Source organism: Anoplolepis gracilipes, chromosome 4 (assembly GCF_047496725.1).
Source record: "Anoplolepis gracilipes chromosome 4, ASM4749672v1, whole genome shotgun sequence".
In the NCBI taxonomy this organism is placed as follows: domain Eukaryota; kingdom Metazoa; phylum Arthropoda; class Insecta; order Hymenoptera; family Formicidae; genus Anoplolepis; species Anoplolepis gracilipes.
In genome coordinates this window covers 13367684-13393831 of record NC_132973.1, presented here as the reverse complement: position 1 = coordinate 13393831, position 26148 = coordinate 13367684, and the positions used below count along the sequence as shown (strand labels likewise).

General features: G+C 29.5%; 1 protein-coding gene across 7 annotated transcripts; it reads left to right on the top strand.

Annotated features, from left to right (window-relative positions):
• The first annotated feature begins 1676 nt into the window (after positions 1–1676).
• Positions 1677–25678, top strand: LOC140665447 (pyrokinin-1 receptor). Of its 7 annotated transcripts, XM_072891595.1 has the most exons (7): positions 1677–1866; positions 2397–2410; positions 11021–11979; positions 12298–12704; positions 22298–22515; positions 23430–23865; positions 24360–25677. In XM_072891595.1, exons 3-7 carry the CDS (start codon positions 11465–11467, stop codon positions 24620–24622), a joined length of 1839 nt encoding a protein of 612 aa, XP_072747696.1. In that variant the 5' UTR covers positions 1677–1866; positions 2397–2410; positions 11021–11464; the 3' UTR covers positions 24623–25677. The 7 variants fall into 7 exon arrangements, with proteins under 7 accessions (XP_072747696.1, XP_072747698.1, XP_072747700.1 ...); XM_072891597.1 differs by lacking the exon at positions 2397–2410 and having other exon boundaries at positions 24363–25678; XM_072891599.1 differs by lacking the exon at positions 2397–2410 and having other exon boundaries at positions 23430–23905; positions 24363–25678.
• Positions 25679–26148: the final 470 nt, after the last annotated feature.

The following is a 26148-nucleotide window of genomic DNA, read 5'->3' as shown; positions in this document are numbered from 1 at the left end:
TGGTGATTGTGCAAGATGAGCGAATAAAATTTACATCGGTAGAATATGACATAACACGTGACAAGTGCGATGAATACGCATGACTCAAATTTCTTCGATTTTTATGAATATTTATTTCTTGAACTTGTTTGACGAAACTTTGACGAAATTTTTTACATCTACTTTACATCTATTTTATATATACTTTACATCTACTTTACATCTACTATATATATCAATAATTATATAATCAATTTACATTTCTCGTTTTTTATTTGTGAAATAGCTGATTTTGTACTAACAAAGAAAAAGAAGCGATTTTTTATAAACAGTCATCTGTATGAAATGCTCAAGGCCTTAAAAAAATCGCGAATGGAGACGCCAGCAATGAGCAAGATTAGAGTTTTCATTATCTATATATATGTTGTATTGATCATACATATGTAAAAAAATGTATAGTACCTGCTTCCAATTATTTAAAATTGTTATCTTAGCATCTCTCTCTCTATCTATCTATCTATCTCTTGATAAGTAAAAATTGTTATTATCTATTATAAGGGTGAAAAGAAAATCTTATTAAGATCTTATTTCTAAAAAAATTCTACAAATTTTTATATAAAATCTAAATTTATAATTATTCTTACAATAGAATTCTACATCTAATAATAACGTGACATTTTAAAAATAATTATTTTCTTTAGAGCATATTAAAACATACTAAATAAAGAATAATTACCTTTTTGTAATATATTTTATATGAAAGAAATAAATTATAAAGCATACGGATTTCAAAAGCATCGCTTTATGAATATTTAATATGTAAATATTATTTAATAAGTAAGTACGTTTGCAATATCGATTGGATTTTAATTTTAAAGAAAATGGTTTTTAATCGATCACCTCGCAATACATTTCGTTGCATCGAAATGGAAATTCAACAATAAAGCGAAAGGTACAATATGCTTAAATGGAGAAAAAGGTCAATTGCTATATCAAAGATCGTCTTTTAAAAGCCATCTGGTTGAATGTTGAAACTGAAGAAAATTGAACAGACGAGGGAAAATCGTTAATGAAAAATTACGCCATCGTGTGAACAGCGGGATTGGCAATTAAGTGCTGTTGCAAGTAGTGCAAGAAAGCGTTTTCAAGAGAACGAGATGTCCACGAGACTCATGCAACAGCCAAGGCAGCTTAACTTTATTTTCGCCGTAAATTCTCTTTTACTGCGTCACTTAGTTCCTGCAAGCGCAGCAGATATTTATACAAGTGTTTATACAATATCTTAAATTTACGATTAAAAGGCGTAAAGGATTCTTTCGATGCCACCGACTTTCTCAATTATTCTATCAAAATTCCTTTCTCTTCTCGAGTATAATAAAATTTTAAATTAAAATATATAAAGTCAGGCGTTTTCTATAAAATTTATATACAATTTAAATTCATTCTACAGTTGATATTTGCATTTTTTACATATAAATTTGGTAGAGTATATAATTATTGCACAACTTTTGCTAAACAAAGAATAAAATTAATGTCTATATTCATATGATATCCTGACAAGAGACAACATTCCCATCCTCGTAAAGATCAAACTAGTTTTACACCGTGATACGAGGAGATGGTTGCGATCTTCGCGCTGGCGCAAAACTCCCACCATGGATGTCTTTGGTACGCGCTAGTTTCGAGGGAGGATTCGGTATTTCCACGGCAAATCGAGTTGGACTTTTTCCGCGACACGATGCGACGCACATATGATCTCGCGATCTCGTGAAAGAGAATATATAAATACGACGCATATCGCGTATACAACGATCGTGTATCATCGTGCTACGATTACCCCTCAGATCTTTTGAATTGGATTTTTGCCGGGTTTAAGAGAAGATCATCGTAAGGAAATATCTACATATATGTATATATATATATATATATATATATATATATATGTAATTGTAAAATATATATGAAATAAGTGTGTATAAAAGAATGTGTGAAGAATATTAATTTAGATATATAAATAGAATGATGCGAGATATAAAACATAAACGCGATAATTACTGTATTAAATAATAAAAAAAAGTAAATTTGTGATATGATTAAGATCACTTGTGTCCAGAAAATAAAAGTAAAAATAATAATTAAAAATTGTTTACACGGAATCTCATATATTAAGAATGCGTTTGCGTATCTATTGAAAAAATTATATACTATATATTTTTAAAAGAATGATTTTATGATGTCGAGACATTGATTGACGCCGTCATAAGATTGTGTGTGTAATGCGCTTGTTTTTCTCTCTCTCTCTTTTTCGTTTTTAATTTATTTTTATTTAGTGAATTCAGTTTTTAAAAAGTAAATTTATTGCTATTATATTTTTCAATAATGTTAGTTATTCTGTTTTATATTTACTTCGTGCGCAGCTGTCATCACAGAGGTAACGTATTTTGACAGTTTAAACTTTTATATTTTATTTGTCAGGTATAAATTTTAATTGTTTTTGAAGTGTGAGAAAAATCATAGTACGTTTATTTTAAATAATTGTGTTAAATTATTTTTCTCTTAGATTAAATGACAACCACACACACACACACACACACACACACACACACATGTTACATTTATAATATATACAATTTTTTATACATCGATACCTTTTTTTATTTATTAAATAATACATTTACTATATTAACAATACATTTAATAATATATTTACTTTTATACATCAAATTTTTTTAAAATTTTGATTTATTAAATAATATATGGCATAAAGAAATAAATGATGCACATTTATACATGTTAAATATTTAATTTTAGCGAAAGAAAGAAAAGAGTATATTTTATCACGTAATGTACATTTTTCCAGTAAGAATTAAATATAAAAAGGACAGGTTAAATATATGATCTTATTTTTAAATTTTAATAATTATTATATATATTATTTAATAATAATTAGTACACACATTGTATTATTTTTTTATATAGTAAATTTTAGTTTTAATTTATAATTTTACGTAAAATTTACATGTTTAAAAAAGCAAACGAACAAATAAATGATACACAGAAAAAAATTAAAGAAAGTTTAAAATTATTAATAGCATAAACAAAATAAATTAAAGTTAAAGAAATTATAATCGCGATATATAGGCGCAACCGAGATCAACGATTAAAAATCCTTCGTGATGTTCTGAAAATCAACAGGTGATGACAATCTCATGCGGGTCCGAATTAAAATTTATGCTCGTTGTGTGCATCATGCGATTGAATACGAGCAAGAATTGAATACGAATGCGTTTCGAATTTCGTAGCAGATTATCGTTGGATTTCATACAATTAAATATATTTTATAATGGAAAACGACGATTTTAATGCATATTTGAAACGCGCCGCTTCTCCGGAAAATTATTATCCGAGAATGAGTGTAGCTGATCGATAATATATATACTGATATGTAGACGGATTTTTCCTATACTAACGATTACTGTCCGCGCAACAGGTGAAAGAATCGCAATTGAATTTATCTCCATTACGTATATCTCGAAATAATTTCGTACATACATATAAAGAAGAAGCGAACAGCATGCAAAAACGTTATCAGAGAAAAAAGAAAAATACAGATCACACACAGCGCATCTATTGATGTTGCAGAAAAAGTTTTAAAACTCGATTCGATGCTTCACTTCGCGAAAGAAACAAACGAGGAAAAACGTTGCACTTTTGCGACGAGTAACTTTATTATTCAACCAAGTACGTTTATCTACTTTTTTGCATTAATTCAAGGATTTAATTCCTGTTGGAGCGAAATTGCTGTTTCTGTCAGATTGTTAATACACACTGCAGGTAGAGTAACTGTTTACGATTAGTGCTTATCAAATAAAACATATGAAGTAATTCCGTTATTTTATTTTAGCAATTAACTATTTATATTTGACATTTTTTATTTCCTTTCCTTGCATTGCGATATGATTCTGTCGTGCTAAAATTAAATCGGAACATTGCACACACAAACAACACAACCATCATTTCTATATTTAGGGAAGAATAATGTAAATAGAACCAGCAAAATCGAAGGCGGAAAGTAAATTGAGAGTAAGTAAACTTATACCTATGCAAGTGCAATCTCCGCATATTAGAGAGTCCAATTTATTAATGCTTCGTAATAATAATATTTAGGGATATCGATGTGACATTGTGTGCTGCAATCGCGAATATTGCAATCATAGCTGTGCTATTTTTAATAGCTAGACATTACAAAAGCGGCTATCTCATAAAAGAAAATGGAAAAGTTGACGCGAGTTTTCTCTCTAACTTTCTCTTTCTTAATAATAGAAAAATAGTAAAATAATATAAAATAAAGTAATACGAGTTTTTTCTTTTATCTTCTTTTGATATTTTATATAATCTTCTTTTGATATTACATATTTCTTATAATAAAATTGAAGTATGAGATTTTATTGCAACAAAGCACTTGGTTTTTTAATATTTTTATGGATAAATAATAATTTCAAAAGAACTCTACATAAACTCACCCTTATTTTTTAATATAATTATAAGGAAATTTTTAATCTTTGGAAATATAAATATTAATCTTTTTACAACAAAGATAATAATACTGATGAATATGAAAAACGTCATCGTTCTATAGTGTATCGTCTGCTTTTAAATACCTAATTTTTTTTATAAGCGACGCGAATACATAAAACATGAGATTGTAGTGCGTTAAGATGATATGTCATTATTAATTATGTTAATTTTCCATTGCAAATTAGACACTAGCATAAGAAAAGAATTATTTGTGATATATTGCTGTTATTTACATTTTTATTTTTATGTTAAATCACTATCGCATCAAAGACTGACTCTATATAAAACATTAAAACTACTTCATCAGATAATTAATGGAAATTATAGGTCATCATTTAATCGCGAGATAAATTTAGTTCTAAATGTTAAAAGTATACATTGTGCCGACTATTATAATTAATCAAATTTTGCTTTTTTCGATAAACATATTAAAACACGCATAAAATAATTCAGTTAATTTCTCTTGAGAGCTTGTTTGTTCGCATTAGAGACTAAAACCTTGTGCCAAAAATATAGATGGATTATTTTACTTTATGGATTTATTTTACTTTCTTTTGAAATCACATATACATAACGTAATTTATAATTAAAGGTATGTAAATAAATCTTTTTATTTCAATGCAATAGCAATTATTATGATTTATTACAGCATTAATTCAAAATATTTTTGGAATAAACTTAAAAAGAAATTACAACACATATATAACTCTCTTTTAAAGAACATATTAATTTAAAATATTAACTCCACATTAATAAACAAATTCATTATTTCATTACTCCTTAATACTATATATATAATGGTGCAGAATCGATATCTTTTTACAGAGATGCTACCGTGTCATGAAATATGTTGCAATTATTGCTATTAGATGTCTCTTTCTGCGTGCTGTTATCAGTGGTCGCAATATTTTTAGTTGAAAGTAGTTATAAATTATTTAATGCACTTGCTGTGCTCTCCGCGACTGAGTTGCAATTCTTCGATATATTTACATAAGATAAACAATGATAAAATTCTATTTTTTATTACCGTAAATACATTTATGTTTTAAAATGATCTTTTCTTATTAATTTCATACTGTGTCTATGTAAATATTGATTAATTATAATTTTTTATATTATCAAAAGTAAATAAATACGTTTTGAGGCTTAAAATATGAAATATTAGCCCACGAAATGTTGTACTTTTATTTTTATACTAGAGAAAGAAAGAGAGTATACATAGATGCAAAATTATTACATTAAAGGATATTTTTCCATGTTTTAAAGAGAAAAATATTTATTATAACAAGAAAATTGTTTTTATTTATTAATTTATAGTTATCATTTAAAAATACAAATCTATATTCTTATGTTCTATATATCATATTATAATATACAACTTTTAAGAAGTTTTAGAAATCAATGTTAATGAAATAAATAAGTTTTGGAGGTAGTCCATTATACCCCGCATAAAAAGCATATCACGAAAATCTAGGCTTTTACTAAATCAATAATCTCGTCTATTTAAACTATTATTTTATAATAAATTTGTGTTTTTTCTTATAGTGAATATTCCAAAGAATATTTTTAGTAAAAAAAAAGATCGATTTATTTTTTTTTAATATGTTGAAAACTTGCTCAATGCTTACGTTGGCCGTTCTATCCCACGTTCCTCTATATTCATAATTCAATTATAGTAACGAACTATTTAAATGTCCACAACTAGTCGAAATATTCTACTCTTTTGGAAGAGAGAAACGAGATTTTGGAATTAAAGAATTAAACTCGCACATTACACAATTATGGAGTAAATGGTCTGATTTATTATGAGAATTATCTAATTTAATGCTACAATGCGTCCTTCAACATTTCCTCTCTTATCACGTTCGATCTCCTTGTCAGTCTAGCGAGAAATCATCAGCACTTTAGCCAGCATTATTAAGCGCTTCCGTTAATTATACTGTAAACGCATATTACTATAACTGCGGCGATCGATCGATTAATTACAGTTCTCCAATTTCCACATACTTTATTTCAAACAAATAGGGTTAACAATCTCTGTTATTATTTGCGACTATTTTAATTGACGTTTTTACGCGTTTCCCTCTTCTTATTTATGTACATCAAGTTAAGCAATAATGCGAAATCGGATGATCAAGCTTAGATCAGGCGACAAATTGAGTTATAATTTCAAATTCCTGATGTTAATGTCTTCCTCAATTAATTTCTCGATCTATCGAACCACCCGTTGTTACAACATAGAGCTCCGTATGTTAATAGAACTACACAATATTGTTCCTCCAACAGTGTTAGGTACCTTCAGTTTAAACCACCTGTTGTTTTCCAAATAAATAGCTGTGCATTCAACACGTTATATCGTATTGTTTTAACAAGACGATCGTTATTTATTAGTATACTGATGCTTATTTATTTGTAACACATTTACGCGAAATTTTTTTTCGGCGGCAAAATCGCACGGAAACATCACGTTACGTAAACGACGACGATCTCAAAAGCATTATGCGTGAACAAATAAACACTTACACTTATGTTAGTGTAAATTAAGTATCGAGTGCGCAACAAGGTGCATAACAAACACAAAATAATACACGTGTAACATAAATAAATGATTCTAACGACTTGAATCTGAAGAATTTAATCAAGTGCAGCGCGATCACTTTTATCGAAGTAAAATCGAAATATTGTGAAGTCGTAACGAATTATTCGTGATACATTACAATAAATCATAGTTAAAATATAAATAAATATTCAAATATAAATAAACGTAAAATAAATACGTAAGAAAAAGAATTCAAAATCAGTAAATAGAATTGACACAAATCGTATTCGACTTTTGTCTCATAATCAGAGCACCTATGTATCTTCAAAATTAAAGGTCATAGTGTACGGCTACCCACGCTGAAAATATGATACGATGACACCATATGGTGCATGAGACAAGAGACGAACTAAACGAAAACGATCCCATCCTACCCTTATCGGACAATTGATCGACTTTTAATGGATTTAAGCTGACCTGCTTGTCGAAGTAAAATTGAAATATCACGCGACTAATTGTTTGCAAGATATTAAAAACTAAGGTACTAATGTACGCTCAACGTAAACGTTAAATATATTCTCTGCATGTGAGTTATTTGAGATTCATGACAATGCTATAAAAGCATTGTCACGAGTTGTATACTTTGCCCTTCAGGATAACCTTCCAAGTATTAAGCTTTCTCACAATCATCAAGGTGTACCCGTGAGAGGATTATATAACATGGTAGTATAATATACGAGTATAATTTTTAATTTATTTTATAAACGAAAAAATAGAGGAAGGATATGTATTATATTGCATTTTAATATAAATTAAATATACAAATTAAAACAATAATTATACAAATTAAAATTAAAGAAAGATGATCGCGTGTATTAACAATAATACATCGAGACGAAAGATTGAGCTAAATGCTGTTGATATTAATTTATTACTGTTTTAAAATATATATACTTAATATCTAGGAATAAAAATTTAGGTTAAATATTTATATATATATTTTCTTGCATTTGAAATTAATTGCGATAATAAAGCCAATATTGCATCTAAAATCTAATCTTTACTTAAAAAATAAAATTTATTTTAGTTTGATTAAAAAATTCTATTTGTGTAAATAAATTTTATTATTACTTTACGCAAAATTTTCATATTTTAATAAAACTTTTTTTTTAATTTGTTATTTTATTAAATGTATGAGTGTACAATTTATTAAATAATACACATATGTAGCATAAAAAGAACGACGCACATGTAACGCGCACTTTGTAATATTTCAGTGTCGTAAAATGCCTCACAAAATAACTATCTCACGTTATGCAATTTTTTATTGTTCTATTTTAAAAGCTTCGCCGTTTTATAAATAAAACTTGAAAAAAATAATAAATAACGACAGCTGTAAAAGAGGAATAAATTGAAATGCGTTAACCAAGTGTTCTGAAATCTTTTTTGACAAGACACGACTGTGCTCTACTAACTGATGTGAGTGACAAGTTGATACTCTTCGAAAATTTACGTCAAAGCTGTCAAACATATTAACAAATAAAAATATATAGTGAAATACGCATAAAAAGAAAAAAGATCTATAATTTCTGAGGACGAGTGATTTGACAAGTAAGAAAATTTAATAATTTATCAAAAAATGATTAATGTATAAGATTTCTTTTTTAAGAACATTTTGAAACTCTTCCTAATGAAAAATCAATTTTACACAAATAAGTAGTAATACTTAATATCGAAAATGCTACAGCATTAATTATTTAAATTTATCATGGAAATTTTTCATTAAAAATCGGATGACTTATCATGTATACTATCTAATGAAATAAATGTCAATTATTTTAATTAAAGCATTTTCCTTACATTTTATTGTAGCAGCAAAGATTAAGATCGTACATTGTTAAATTGTAAAATAAAAATTTAGTTTTTTGTTGTAAGAACAATTTAACTGAATAAATGAAAATTAAATAATAAAATATGACATAATAACAATATGACGGACAATTATTTTCTCTTATTTTCTTTCTTTCTCTTTCTCTGTGTTAGAGAATAAAAATTAAAGTAAATTTAATAATGCACTTCATTAATCATTAGTCCGGCAAATCCTAGAGACGAGAAAACGTAAAATAAAAATAAATCAGTTATTGCATTGTTCTTCCGAACAATGTTTAATGTTTCATCTTTGAATATAATTAAATAATATTAAATGGAAATCACCTGAAAGAACAATCAATCTCACAGTGTCGAAATAGAGCCCATGTATTTTTATACTGCGGACGGCGTTTACGAAACCAATATTCCCGATGACAACATCATCGAATACAAGTAACAAAATCAAAAGACAAATAATGCGCGCAGAAATAATGTTCGCCAGCGTAGCGATGTAGAACGTGTTTAAGTTCTCCGTGTTCAAGAACAAGTGCAAGGTAGTGGTGTGTAGCTTGTGGCTTTTGAAAAGCATTCCACAGTGTCCAGTTTATTTGCCGAAACGATCGCAGGCTGTGGCTCACGTGGCTGGTAAAAGAAACCAGAGAGTGTGGACTAGATCTTTCAATTGATAAAGGAAATATATTTTTACCGTGATCCGACGCATTAGAGAAAAAAAGTGTTTAGTTATCAAAAATGTTATTGTTATCAAAAAAATAATTAAGCATGTACCAAGAGTGTTTTTTTACTCAAGCAAAAATATTATTTATATACATACATATTAGATCATATTTGCACTAAATATCTCACAATTTTATTCTGGCAAAAAATATTGCATTTTTATTATATATTTTTACTATTTTTACATAACAATTTTTGGTAGAAAAATGTGACATTTTGCTGTATAATGATTTCTTTTAGAGAAATGTGACATTTTGCTGATATGTGTAGGTGCAGTAGTTTATATATAGAAAAGGGCAAAGCAACTTGGCGAAAAGTGATGCGTCAAATCAACGCAATATGTATCAGGAAAACAATACTCTTGTAAAAAGCGATTATGAGAGTAATAAGACGGAAAGTGAATATTCGTTAACAAACAGATATATCATACATATAACTGTAATGAGATTCTGCGTTTAATTAAAACTTGTTAAAGACTGTAATCTCGTTTGCTAAAAATCAAGTGGATAATTCGTTGATTTTACACGTTAACGACAATGGTATCGTTTGTTCAAAATATATCGATCAAATTTGCACCGACGGATGTTGAATGACGCTATTAATAGCAACATGTCACGGACAAATTCTTGTCAACGACTACATTAGAATTCATCATACAATTGACTTAACGGATGTGAATAATCGATTATGTCAAACTCTCGTAAAGTAAAATTATCGCAGATCTGCAAAATAATTTTCTACGCTCTAAAAATCCAAAAAAAATCTCATCTACTCGCATGTATCTAAAATGTTGAGAAATCAAATGTATTAATTAATAAAAAAAATTACACTAAAATTTAATTAGAGCTTATATAAAAATAATAATAATATATGCTTAGAAATTAAATGCGTTAAATATATTAATAAAAATTCACATTTAGAATAAATATATATATATATATGTATGTATATGTATACGAGGATCATCGGTGTGGAAAACGTGAGAGAAGCAATATTGAACTGCTCCGAGTCTGATTGGAGAATTTACAGACGGTCCCTCAATTCGCGCAAATTGACCGAAATTAATCGAAGCAGCGGGAGAGAATGCGGAATGTTGTATTAATGGACAGATAATGAAAACCGCTATCCACAATACTATACATGCCTAGTACCACTTATAATACACCCTTACTATAAATACCGAGGGATGCAAACCGTTGTATAATCTCGAACTCGTTCAAATTATCTGCGCAATTATTATTGTATTCTTGATATTTGCTCTTTCACAGTCATCTGTATTTTAGATATCGAGAAAAATTTGTAAAATTTATTTAATTTTAGATTCAACACGCGACCAAAGATAAATAAGGATCAGCAAAAAACTGTTACTTTAATTCGTGAAAAAATATTGAAAAAATACGCGTCAAACAAAATATATCGAAATCTGTCAGTAACGTCAACTATAAAGCTGGGATTCAACGGCATACATATGTGAAAGTGTTAAAACTAACGGCACAACACTTTTATTTTGTATAATAAACTACACGTGCAAAAGTGTCAGATGATTTGACATATATTAATAAGATTTGAATCGCAAAAATATAAGTGAGGATTTAGCACCGAAGTAATATTCAGACTTAATAGACTGACCTTTATCATGAGATCTGAATCGTCAACCTCGAAAACGCGAAACCGGCGAGCATTCTTGCCAATCGTTGTGCTATTACTTGACGCCGATCGCTCGCCCATTCTGAAAGAACGATAAGGACAAAGAAAAAAAACAGAATGATTTCGGCGATAGAAAATATCACGAGGATCCTTGAAGAGAATGTGCGAGACACGTGGGGCCTCGTGAAGAACAGCAATCCGCATCTGAGACTGCATTCCACGATCGGCGACACCATGGTTGGCGCGAACTCGCGAAACGAAAATTATTCGAGCACGGTCGCCGCCTTCCTGAGGGAAGAGAACGCGTCCGATCGCCGGGACTCCCTGTACATCGTACTACCGATCACAGTGATCTATGTCGTGATCTTCTTCACCGGCGTGATCGGCAATATCTCTACGTGCGTGGTGATCGCACGCAACAAATCCATGCACACCGCCACCAATTATTATCTCTTTAGCCTGGCCGTGTCCGACCTCTTACTGCTCGTTTCCGGCCTGCCACCGGAAATGTACTATATATGGTCACACTTTCCCTACGTCTTCGGCGAGGCATTTTGTATTATCCAGAGCTTCGCGGCGGAGACCTCGGCCAACGCCACCGTTCTCACCATCACGGCCTTCACCGTCGAGAGGTAACCGTAACATGTGTAAATCTGCTGATTGACAGGATATCAAGTGTACGCTAACCATGTCGATAAATTTTTTAATATTGTATGTATATATTTTGCATATCGTGTTTTTTTCAATTTAAATCTCTAGAACAAATGCTATAGAAATTAATAAAATATAGATTGCTTTATAGTGCTTCTTTGTCTCTCTAGCCTTGATTTTAGATTGTCTATAAGCATTTCGATGCACAATCCAAACACCCAGAAAAAGACGGAGAAACAAAAGTAAAAACAACCGCTTTTAATTTTCTTATTTTTCTCCTTCTTTCTTTTTCTCCCTAGATACGTGGCGATCTGTCATCCCTTCATCTCGCACACTATGTCGAAGTTATCCCGTGCAATCAAATTCGTGGTGGTGATCTGGGTATTGGCCCTCTGTCTCGCCGTGCCGCAGGCCATCCAGTTCGGCATCATCTACGACTACGTCGACGACAACGCCATCCTGGACAGTGCCAGATGCTCGACCCGGTGGACGCTGATCGAGCATGCATTCGAGATCTCGACCATCCTGTTTTTCGTACTGCCGATGACGATCATCACCGTGCTGTATATATTGATCGCAATCAAACTGCGACGTTCGAGTCTGCTAATCGCCACCAACAGCAAGAGACATCACATACCCGGTGGATTAAATCAAGATCATGGCAGAGGAAAGACGAACGCTCAGAGAAACGTTATTCGCATGCTCAGTAAGTAACAGGTTTATTTTGATTTTCTGGAATTATTTCGTTGAAAATTGAGCTTATTTCAATTCTCTGATGATGAGGTGTCGTTCCAACGAGATAAGATTCAAAATTTATAGCCGAAGTCTGCGTGCAAATTTGGTGAAAAATTGACGATAATCCATTAAAGCTGGCAATTTTTAGAAAAATCCATGAGAAATTATTCTGACTTTCAAAGAATACCTTGAATATGCAGGACGTATCCTTCAAGGAAAATAAGTCGACTTATGTGGCAGATTTTTCCATAGTTAAATAGAACACCATAATCTTCAATACATTTTAAGTAAACTTTAATGAAAGTTTAATTTAAAAACTTTGTTATATTTTAATATATATAAGATACATGCACAATTAAAACTTTGAAATGTTTTCTAAGAAGAAGTCGAGCTCGGCAATGAATCTGTCATTAAAATTTGTCCTACTTATCCACTTTGCATTTTTTATACAATATTTGAAGCGATGTTTTCAACAGGAACTTTACTATTATATACATCAATTATTGTAGTGTACTGTCATTTAAAATTCAATGTCTGTTTTAAATTATTGCAAACTGCTCTGTTTTTTGTATAAAATTATATATAGATTAAATTTATCGCATACAGATACTATTTCTAAAATCTGTCAATTAGTTTGTCATTCTTTTAATACACGCGACTCTTTCAGTTTATTTTTCTTCTTTTTTTACTGTTCCTTTCTTTTTTTTTATCAACGAACTTTTCGTTATCTCTTTTCTTTAGTAAATAAATAAATATATATTGCGAATAACATTGACAATATAAAAATAATACATGACGTATTCTACGTAAAGTTTCTAATTTAGTTCGTACATGATTCGCGTGAACATTATTTAAAAGTATCGCTATAGTCGCTCTTTTCTCGTAGAAAATTTAAATGCTCTTAAACACTTAAATTAAATTGTCACGATGCAACTACAAACGCTAATTAATTTAACTACACAATTCTACAACAATTTCGTAAAATATTCATGCAAATTCATGCTTAATTATTTAAACTTTGTTTAAAAACGTAAATATTTAAGTAATACTGAAAACACCTTACTGCGCTTTAATAATCTACAAATAATGTTACAAAAACATTAAATACATTGACAGAGACGATAAAGTTTTCACTGAAGATTTGGTTGAATATATAAATTTGTGAGAAAAATTATACTTTCCAATATAGATAAACATTAAAACAATTGAAAGATTACGAGCCGTAAAAGCATCCCACAAATTATACGGATACTTAACAATTATTGTTTATATAATGAAAATTGCAATAAAAATTATTTAACAAATTTAAGTTAACATAAACGTCTGAAGCATATTCTACGAAGGCAGATTTTATGCTTCGTAAAATATTATGAGGCGGCGTTATATGTTAGGCAACTAAAATCCCCTTCAGCAAAGTCGAGAATCGTATACAATTTCGTGAAGGTCAGATATTCCGAATGCTTTGATACTTCGAAGAAATGTCCCAGAACCCAATAAAATAAAAATACGGATTTGCTAATGAAGTATGTTAATTTTAAACCAGATTTGAAGCAAAAAGAGATCGTGTTTACTTGCACAAAATATCCGTGCATAATTAAGAAGCTGTCGTGTCCGAGATATTCAGCCTTGAAAATTGCTAAGCGAGGATAATACGAAGGAAAAAAACAAGTTGTCCGAATCTCAATCCCAATCTGCCGCATCGTACCTAGTTTCCTGAATTTTTTCGTTGTAGAAATTCACAATATTAGTCCATCACCGGGAGAAGAAGGAAATTGCATAGATATAAAAAAATAATGAAAAATTCTGACCTTTAAAAGGAAATCGCGTGCTATTCGTTCTTTTATGATTTTGTATAAAATCCTTCCATCACGACGTCGTTCAACATGACGAGATGAATCTTTTTCACGTGACATTTATTCCGCATCGGATTATGGATATATTCGATATCCGGCTATAGAATTTAAATTTCAAGAAATTTATTATACATATTCATATACACATACATTTTTAATCTCCTATTTTTTTAATATTTCAATATTTTTGTCATTCTCAAATTTTTGATAATTATATCTTGGCTTTGCACGAGCCTGTTTGACTGTTAAAATAAATTGGTTAAAAAAATGAACATTCTTAAAAAAAAAAACTTTAGTTGTCGCAGATACTTTTTTGCATAATAAAAGAGTTAAGTATCATTTTTTTTTTATTATACTCATCTTCTAAATTTTTTGTTGTCCTCTAAAAACTAACAAAATTTTTCAAATTTATTTCATCTGTCAATTTTCGTTTCACATAAAAATAATTTTACGCTTTGCTACGATTTACGGTTACTTCATCACATTGTCTCTACAAAATCATCGTTGTTCGAAAAAAAATATATCGACTATTTGAGAGTATAATATTACAAATCTTCTCGCGACATGACATTTTTACTGTATCAAGATTTGTTCGTGATATAAATAAAATCAACAAATAACTCACGTCTCCAATAAAAGACCTATTGACAATCTCTTGGGGTCTGAATTATTTTTATTAATATCGAATAAAATCTTGGGATCACCGACCATATCTCCACGAGATAAACGAATCAACAGAATAATTTCGGATTTGATAATATTATAATTGTATATTTTTAGAATTATAGAAACATTATTGATCGGATCGAATCAATTAAATTCGAGAAAAGACATCAAACAAAATACTTCCGAAAAGTTTAGAAGTGTGTTACTAGATTACATTAGGCTAAATTATATTTTTACATTGTGTCATATTTCGCAGGATTTGTATGAATGTTAATGAATTTCTTGACATCATTTTTAAGATATTTCTTTTCAGCGAAATTAGAATTAAATTTTTTTCTTATATAGAATAAAAATTAAGAGATCATAAAAATTAATAAACAAATAATAAAACCTTTTAACAGATAATAAAACAATTATTGCTCGCGCTTGATTTTAAATGATTATTCTATACGAGATAACTTTAAAATTTACAATTCGCCGACCAATGTTTGCTTTAATTTGGCGTTTATAAAAATCGCACAATTGTTATCAATACCATTTGTCAGCATTATAACAAACGTGCGACGCCGGTTATCCCAAATAAGGTAACAAGGTTTGAAATATGAAAGAAATATGAAATCCCGATTTCCCCCTATTATCAGCATTTCTTTTACGAGTCGTCCTCCTCTCTCCTGTTCTATCATTTTCAATTCTATGAGTACATTTTAGATTCAGGGACTTGTGCTCGAAGGCCTGAGGGAACAGAGAATTATTCTGTTCGCGCGCAGTAATAGCCGCAGATAAATGACCCGTGCTTCTCTACTTGTCACGCTTCTAATCTTTTACGACGTCACGCGACAAGTTCTGATTTTGTTCGCATCAATAAATTGGATGTTCTTCGCCGACCTCTTTATTGAATTTCTTGGGAACTTTGGTCTCCTTCTCTAGGTTGTCGAATCTCGGGTCAAATTTAAGCGACGCAAGAGGGAAATCATATGGAGGAAACATATATACATACATATATATATATATATATATATATATATATATATTTATTGGATGATAAAGATATCAATATAATAAGACACTAACAATTATTTTTATAAATATGAAAAAATGTGCATCAGAGTAATATATATATATCAATTTTAAATATCGTATTTATAACAAACATTCGAATTAAATCGTATTTATTAAGAACACATTAGTTATCTTTGAATTATGTGTGTAATTGCCAGAATAATTTACATAAATTTGTTTACTTTTTTATTAAATGATAGTTTCTGATAAGAAAAAGATAGAAACAAAACATGATTGTCGGTTATATATTTTTCATTATTTTACTTGTACACATTTTTGTTCTTTCTCACTCTTTCTCTTTCTCCCGATATACAACTGGACGATTCCAGTTTATTTTCCGATCACAATCTACTTACGTAAAGCCCCAATAATTCCTGATCGTACAATATTTTCGTATTTCTTGTTAATCATGTCCATATTTATGCTAATAAATAATGATAGCAATTTGCATAAGTTTTAAGCTACAAATTATTATTCGTGTCAGCGATTCGACAACAAACAATTTAAAAAGATTTATTCGTCCTTACTTTTTTTAACTGTTTGATGCAAGCCAAACATAACTTATTCCTAAAACTCTATACATTATATAAATATAATAATTACCGTTAACCGAAAAAGAAATAATTATTATACCTCACGAAGGAACGAATAAATGCAAATACAGCTGTTACGAGATCAAATTTTACGCCCTTACGCAATTAACATTCTGACGAAAAAATATTATATAAACAAACTCTCGGAAAGACGCTGTCCGTAAATTTTTTATAAATAGAGATTTGTACGATCGCGTACGATATATCAAAAAAGAATTTTCTAAAAATTTTCAAAAATTATCAAAAGAATATATTATTAAGAATAAAGTTATTCAGTCAAAGGAACTGGACTAATTGATGTATATTCTAGAACTAGAGAATACATCATACTTATTGTTAGTTAAGAAGTTTTAACTACTTCCCATACAGCATGGTATTTTACTGGATGAAAATCTAACAAAAAGAAAGAAGAAATTTTTCACAGTTGACAAGCTTTTATATTTAAACACGGGATATTTAATTTTTGGTATAATCTAAAGATGAATAAAATTTGCGGAAATATGGTCTAAATTTACATTTTATAGTTCTTCGATATATAAGAATTCCAAATAACATCATAGATTTTACGCACATTCTGCGTCCTAAACTAACAGTTACCAGATGGTAGTCGAGGATCACGTGTGCTGCACTAAAAATACTAAAACGTCGAACCCTCTTACTTTCGATTTCTGGATATCACAAAATGTCATCGAGATAATAGCTGTTTACTTGTTGTCTCATTCGCTGTTCGTGCACCATATTGATTTATCAATCTGTTTGGTCATCAGCAGAGCTATTCTGTAACTTTTCACGCATGCGTTACAATATGGCTGTCTTTTTCTTTCTTAATAAGTAAAAAAAAGACAGAATATCATAACGCATGCGTTAAACGTTACAGAATAGCCCTGCAGGGCAAAGGAGAAGAAAAATCAGATCTCCAGTAAATTAATTTATTTCTCTTTCTGACATGTATTTAAGACTTCTCTCTTCATTTACTTTTCCTATCCAGAGGGCTAATACGTGCTCCCTGAAAAAAAAGAAAAAGTTAGTGTGCTTACCACACGTGCATCTTTATCTTTCCCCTTCTATGCCGATCGAAGACGAAGATTACTCAATCACGTTTTTCACAAATAAGTGAAGAGTGCGAAAACACACTTAATTGGATTAGAAAAGTCCGCTTTGCTGCGATTATTATCATAATGAAATAAATGATAGTATATCAAAAGGTCTACTAAATAAAATAATACGAACGCATAAAAGACATCGAATCCATGTTCATAAATCGCGAAATAACAATATTTAAGAAATATCATATATTTATATCATATCTATTAATATCTCACTTTTTTATTATAATAAATAAAAATTAATCAAATTGCTGAATCCCTAGATTTCTCAAAGTCAATCTCAAATTAGTATTAGGAGGTAATTTTGATTCTTTGAGTTTCTTCTCTGATTGTTTCTTATATAATATATCGAGAGATAATATATTTTATTTATAACATACTAAGAAATATAATTAAAAAACATTACACACACACATGTATGTATGTGTGTATAATATATATAATTGTACGCCTTATATCATCATGCGGAGACGCAATAAGTTATTGATAGGGGCGATATGTAATTACCTCAACTAGGAAACAACCACTTGTGGATTTATCGAGCCAAAGATATAGATTTTATTTCTCACATCACATATATACTTATCTGCAATATCACAGTGCCAATAGAACAGTAAATCTTACGTGTATATACACACTAATAAACATAAAAAGTTTTTTAAGCAAATAAAATTAAACGAATATTTATGTTCTATAATATGCGTGACTTTTTCATAATTCTTCGCTAATTAAATTGTGCATTTATAAAACAATATATTTATGACATGAGATAATAACATAAATATTTAAACACGGTATAATAAAAGATAAAAACGTAACGCTAATACATGTTGTTCATTCCGCATAATATTATCCAGATGTAATACAAATCAATCGTTCAACTGAATCTGGAAATAGAAAATTATTACAAAGCTGTGATATAGTCTGTTCATCGAATTTATGATCCATATGGGATCGCTTATCTTTCAAATGTCTCACAATCAGCCAAAGGGATAATCGAAATAAAAATATGATCATTGTACCGTTCGTATTGTGGGCGAATTTCGTTTGTTCGACGTAACAATAAAATCGATTTCCCTTTCACCAAAAAAAAAGAAAAGGAAATAACGTATGTACGTATTTTTCTGTTTCCACGCTACCGAATATTTTTTACTGAATAACCGCTACGAAATATAAAAACGATGTTTCGAATCAATGTTACCGTTGATGCTTTTGATTGTTCATCTATCTGCATATATTCATGGATACAATACCCCGTGAATTGTAAAAAAGTTATCAACAAACATTGTTTCTTGGAAACTATATAGAACGTTTTTCGGATTATAAAAAAAACTTTTCTCAACACGTTTAATAGAAAAAATATTACAGAAAATATGTATTATGAACATCTTCTAACATCTTTGACAGAACGAAGAGTTCGTAATGTTTTACTGTTGTTTTTTTGCAGAGAAAATTAGAGCAATTGTATAATCTGATATCTCTTATTTAAGATACGTATTTTTAATAAATTACGAGTTCTCTCTTTTTTTCTCTCTCTCCCTCTCTCTTTTTATTTCAATTATTTATCTAACAAATTGCGTCTTCTGCTCAATTTTTCTTGCAAACTTTTTTTACAATTGGAATCAAGTGTTCCTTTCAAAGATATGAAGAATGTTTCCCTTTAAATATTGAATTCTCTTAAGTTGATGTAAATTTATAAATTAAAAAAGTTCAATATTTATGATTGACTATAAGTCTTAAAGTAATTATACTGAATTAGTTTCAAGTTTTAAAAGTATGAAAGTATTCTTTCATTGGTAATATATAACTCTTCAACTTTTACTACTGTTACGCGAAAATTTGCGTAAGTCAGTTTAAAAACTTTACGCAGCCCTACATATAAGTTATTCACTACTTTGACAGCTGTCACATTCTTCATCCTTTAATATTCTGTATAAATAAAAAAAGGCAAAAAACTGCTCTTTTTTTATATGTTATACTATTTTTATATTATAAGTCTTATGTATCGATTTTTTTTTCATTATCCATTAATCTTTTCCTAAATTTGTTAAAATATTTATGACATAACGCGTCTTTGATGTTGCGTATGTTAACTATTTATGTATATATTATTTTTATTATGTAAAATTTAATTTTTTTAGAGAGGAAAATAATTTAAATAAATAACTAAATAATATAAATAAGTAAATATAATTTTATATATAATATAATTAAAGATATTATATATAAAATAATAAGATTTTAAATATTAAATATGTATTAATTATTAAAGATAAAATATATATAAATTTAATAATATAAATAAATATTAATAAATATATTTAAATTTCGGCTTATATTTACATATTTCTGCTTCTTAGGCACGAAAATTTTAATACCTAAAACTTATGAAGAGAAATGTTATGATAATATTCTTATAATAAATTTTCTAGACTTTTATTCGGCTCTCTCTTTCTCTTTTTGTTTCTTTAGCGTGGATTAATTTTTACGAATTATGCCCATTATTTATTATTAATTATTATATTACAGCATTACTTATAAAGCTATTATTTTCCATAAAACTCATTAATTTCTTGCTTATTTTCCAACATTGTTATTCCGTGCCTAGAATCTTTATAGCCGTTTAGCAACTTTTTCAAGTTTTGCTCGTCGCAGTCATAATTCCTCAAGAATTTTTCAATGGGCATTATATCGTCTTTTTCTTCTCTCAAATGTGGAAGACAATCATTACGACTATCGTGCCAAGAATTTATTTACAGAATGTACATGAGTTAGGCAACAAATCCGTCGCAATTGCTCGCAACATGCTGTTTACTATCGAGAAAATGGGACGCGTGAGGAATTTAATTGCATTTGTCTTTGCAATATGTGGCTCGTAAATTTTCAACTTCTTTTATATTAGTATTATCTATGAATAGATAAGAAGTATTTGGAAGGCATTTTTATATGCTTAGTTTTAAGATTAACAAATATGAAAAGCATGCTTAGCGTCAAAAGTTTAAAGGAAAGTTAAAAGTTTCTACTCTTTACCACTGAATAAATGATCAAAGTAAAGATTATTAATTAATTATAAACATGATTAAACATTATTTCAATGTTATGACTATACATTTTTATAATATCAATTTACTAACAATATAAGACTCAACCTCGAAAGAGATGGTCTTTTCAGAAAATTTATCTTTTAAATGTCTCATCGCACCTTATAAGTGAAAAATATAAAAGCGGGATATATAAAAATTATATAGCCAAAGGATGTTTGCGCGCGTATAATGAAAGAACGAAAGCTCTACCTGGAGATCGCAGAAGTCGAGAAATATCTGAGAAGTGAGAAAATCATAGATTCGTCTTAGTTAGTAAAAAGCACACGCCGTTTTCTGTCATGGTATTCACATCGTAATAGCATTTCCTAAGTTTCACCAACCACTCTACTTAATGAAACAGTGCATTTTTCCTTTTGATGACCTGACATGTTCTATGCGAAAATCTCTCCGAATGAACTTTGATTATCTTACCTCTCGAAAACTCCAATGTTTCACATAGTGAAGAATAATAGACATAATAAAAGTTCCTTTTCTTTGTACAAAGTAATGAAGTCGCGGAACGTGATCTAAAACGACAAATGTATAATAGACAAACAGTTTCAGCATTATTTGTTATTAAGCTTTTTCTTATTACATTTCATAAAGCTCATAGAATTAACAACTCATAGTAAACAATTGTTGAATTTGTTCGCATTTCGTAAATGGCTAATTTCTTAATCTATTAATTCCAAAACAACATCTAATTTTAATTTAACAAATTAATATTAAGAATATAGATAACTTATTTATAGCTGCTATAATGTTTAATGGAAAAGATTTATTCAACAAATTTCACTACAAAGTTATACTTTAATAATGAATTAATTTCATATATAAAAATTTTTGTGTATTAAAAAAATAATTAAAAGTTTTAAAAGTATTTCTAACGTTACTATTTCTCTTAATATTCTCGGGAATTAATTATCATTGCTACAAAGTTACTTATTATACACGATTCCTTCCAATTTAAATTATCGATAAAAGTTTACAAGTTTCGAGTACTTTTATAAAGAACACCCGGACCTGTTTAGTTCCTGTAAATTATAAGACGCGTAAGTAATTTAATCAAACTACGCGTTAATCTTACTGTATAGAAGATATAGGTTTCATTTCATTTTACACCCAATCTTACACGCTCGAGAAACTGAGGATCCAAATAAACCTCGCTCTGCTTCCTGCTAATGAAATATCCTTCTTGTTCTAGTCGCAGTGGTGGTAGCTTTTTTTATCTGCTGGGCACCATTTCACGCACAAAGACTACTGGCCGTATATGCGCAGAGCACCGCATCTGAACCAGAAGATGCCCTGATCGTAGTGTATACCACGCTCACATATGTGTCAGGAGTATTCTATTATCTATCCACCACAGTAAACCCGCTTCTCTACAATATCATGTCCAACAAATTCAGAGAAGCTTTCAAGGTGAGTTTTCGAGTTCTTCCAATGAACTGGATTTAATAAGTTAATTTTTTTCATCATCAATAATAACAATTGGCTATAAGTGAATGAATATATATAGGTTAATGTTTCAGCTGTTTAAAAAATCCATAAATACATTGTGTAAATTAATATTTAATGTAGATATATTACATTAATAATTTAAAATTATTCTAAATTAATTAGTACGCATACGTTTCTATCATCGTTGGAATTCTCTTCAGTGCGATAATTTGACGTTTGATCCATTATCACAAAATTGCGTGACGAAAATGTAATGTTATAATATGTTTAGGTTCCAGGATTCTATCTAAAATTGTAGACTGATCATTACCATCCTTCATGTTGACATATGAGGCAACACATTATTTACACGAGATTTGAACTTAAATATATTATAACATCACATCTTCGTCACGCAATTTGGTCGTAATAGATCAAACGTCAAATTATCGCACTGAAGAGAATCTCAACGGGGATAGAAACGTATGCGTACTCATTAATTTAGAATAATTTTAAATTATTAATGTAATATATCTACATTAAATATTAATTTACACAATGTATTCATTGCTCTTATCGCTAAATGTTATTATTGATTTAGAATTTAAGGAGCGGTTAATTTTTCATTTAAGATTTTAATTTTTTTCCTTTATAAGCCAGTTTATAATCTTGTAGTCGTGCTTATGATAAATAGAAAAATATGATAGTACCTACGTAATAATTTTTAACTTTTTGCTGTTTAACCTAATTCTAAAAGTTCTTAACTTAACTAGAACATGTATATAGTTTCTTGTCCGTTATCGTTAATACGTCAATTATAATGACAAAATTAAATTACAAAGATCAAAAAGTTTAAAAATTCTATAAGCATAATTTTGTGTAATCTTTTCTTACAGTCGATGCTATCTAAGAATTGCGTCAGGAAGTGTTCCTCTCACAGGAGTAGCCTTCGACAACCGAATTATAGCAGTTTGCGGTGTCAGAAGTCTATGACGCATCGATTCAATGATGTCCAACACTCACCCTCCATGTCCATCAGCGATGAGCAGCAGCGATTAACGCATATTGCGCTTACGAATAACGTAAATTCCTGCGAGGTGAATGGACTCGCGAAATCACGGAGCGAGCAACAAATACGACATGTTGTCGCAATTAGGGAGACCGTGGGCTGGCGGGAATATGCTAGAAGCATGTCGAGGGACTCAAATTCCAGTCAGCTCACCATGATGACATCGTTGAGCAAGCAGGGTTTCAACAACGAGGGCAACAACAACATGACCACGAATGAGTGTCTGCCGAGGATACATAGGTCGCCGAAATCTGTCACTTTAGGTAGCATCTGCCCTCGTGCTTTCGCGACGTCAGTTAATCCGTAGGTCCTATTCCTATCAGCGATCCTTAAATCAATAAAACAAATCCTTTTTTAGTTAACGAATTTATTTTTTCCAAGAGAATACGTCCATATAATCTATTATGCATCTGCATAGTTATATACATATAAAATGAATATTATATTTTGCGAAAATATAAATAATAAAAATTCAAACGTTTTTATCTCAACTTATTAAAACAAAATTTAAATAAAAATTGTATTATTTTGCATAAACAAAGAATAATAAACGTTTGCAGATAGCAATAAGATTTGAAAGCAAATATTTCAAAATTGAAGAGAAAATATTAATTATAGAAAAGAGTTGTTTTTAAAATAAATGCTTCTCTCTTTCTTTCTATATATATTTTTTCTTGCAATTATTTGCTTCAATTCTTATTCATATGTCCCGACGAAAGTTAGGGGTAAAATATAATCAGATGTCTGGCATTTCCAGCAGGGATCCTTACGGAAAGATTGGGTTTCGGCACAAAAGGATTTTTCACGCAGCATCGAAAAAATTCATTGACCAGCCCACCGAGGCCGAAATCGGAGAAAACGCCGGTCTTAGTAATGTCACCGCGATTCCAGAGTCACCCAAGCATCGAGAGCGCCAACACGATCAGCAATTCCAGCCTTCAGGATCTCGATGAGACCGAGTTTACCGGCTCTGAGCTGGCTCGATACATGGGCGAGTTGAATTTCGATCTTGTTACCTGACATCCGATCATAGAGGCAAAACGTCACTTCTCGAAATAGACGTTTCTCTAAGTTGACGCGATACAGTCTTCGTATGCAGATTTATAAAGTCTTTTAATATGAAGATTTTGACAGTGCACACTATGACATCTATGTAATCTTATATGAGAACATATATTGTTACCTGCAATTAAAGAGTTTAATAATTTGCAAATCTCGGTATAATTGTGGATCTAAATGTCGGACAAAATGCAGGAACATATTGCATCATCAAGATGAATTGCGGAACATGTGACGAATCTGAGTCAGTTTTCGTGAAATTATTATTGTAAAAAGAGAAAATAATATTAATCCGATTATTCAAAAAAATGTGTGTGTAAATATATTATAAAACAAATAGCAAAGAAAAAAAAAATGTAAAAAATATAAAGTCATCACCTGTGATTCGAGTGTTGACAGAAATAATTACTGTCAGTGTGATTTTATGCAAGTAATCGGAAATCGTGAAATGAAACGATTAAATGCTTGATATTTAAATTACATACATTTATAAACATTGTACTTCTCTGCCCAGCATGACTGTTAATAATGCTAGTCTCACGCGGATATAATTTACAGTATCAGCGTTCCTAAAAATGTAAACATGTATATATAATAAACATGATGATAAAGATGTTTTTGTTGATAACGCAAAGTTCTAATGTGTCAAACGACCTATCACATGTAAAACCGTGCAAGCTTCTTTGTCCATTGTCGATATTAATATTTCGTGATAAATTTATAATTCTAATTGTACAAAAGATTTTAATATTAATCACAATCAAAATTATGAAAGTAGAATTAAAAAAGTCTAAAAATTTGTACAGAATTGAAAATCATGTCACTTTTTTTAAAAATATATTTTTATTGTCTCATTATCTCTCATTACCAAGCAAATAGAAAAGTAAGTCAAAAATTGTACAAAATTTTGATAACATTTTGACACATTTTGATAACATTGATAAATATCAAATCTAAAGCAAAACTTATTTTTGAGAAGAATTATTCGTGTATGCTAATTTTCTCTCTCCTTTTCCAATAATTTTTTATTTATTAATTATAAATAGGAGAACAAAGTATTAAAGATTAAATACAAAACTACACGAATTAAAGTTGTAAAATTATGAAATTATAAAAAGATTAATATTTTTTGTGATCTATTGCTGGCAAAATAAAATTTTAAAAATGATTGTAACCGGACAATGCAGTTATGATATTTTGTATTGGTGTCATCAGCTTGTCATGTATATATGGTAACTTCAAATAAACTGCAACATTTATTGTTATCTACTTCATGTTAATTGTACCAAATTATATCTTATTTGCTCAATAATAAATATGGCTGTATATGCTGAATTCCTATTGCTATTTGCATAAACAGTAATTGTACAATATAATTTATTAAATAGAAATGCAACGATTATCTGTTGCAATATGTTAACAGTTATATAAACATAGTTATCTGTTATCACTTTAGAAAGATGTGCTTATCAGAAAATCTTTAAATT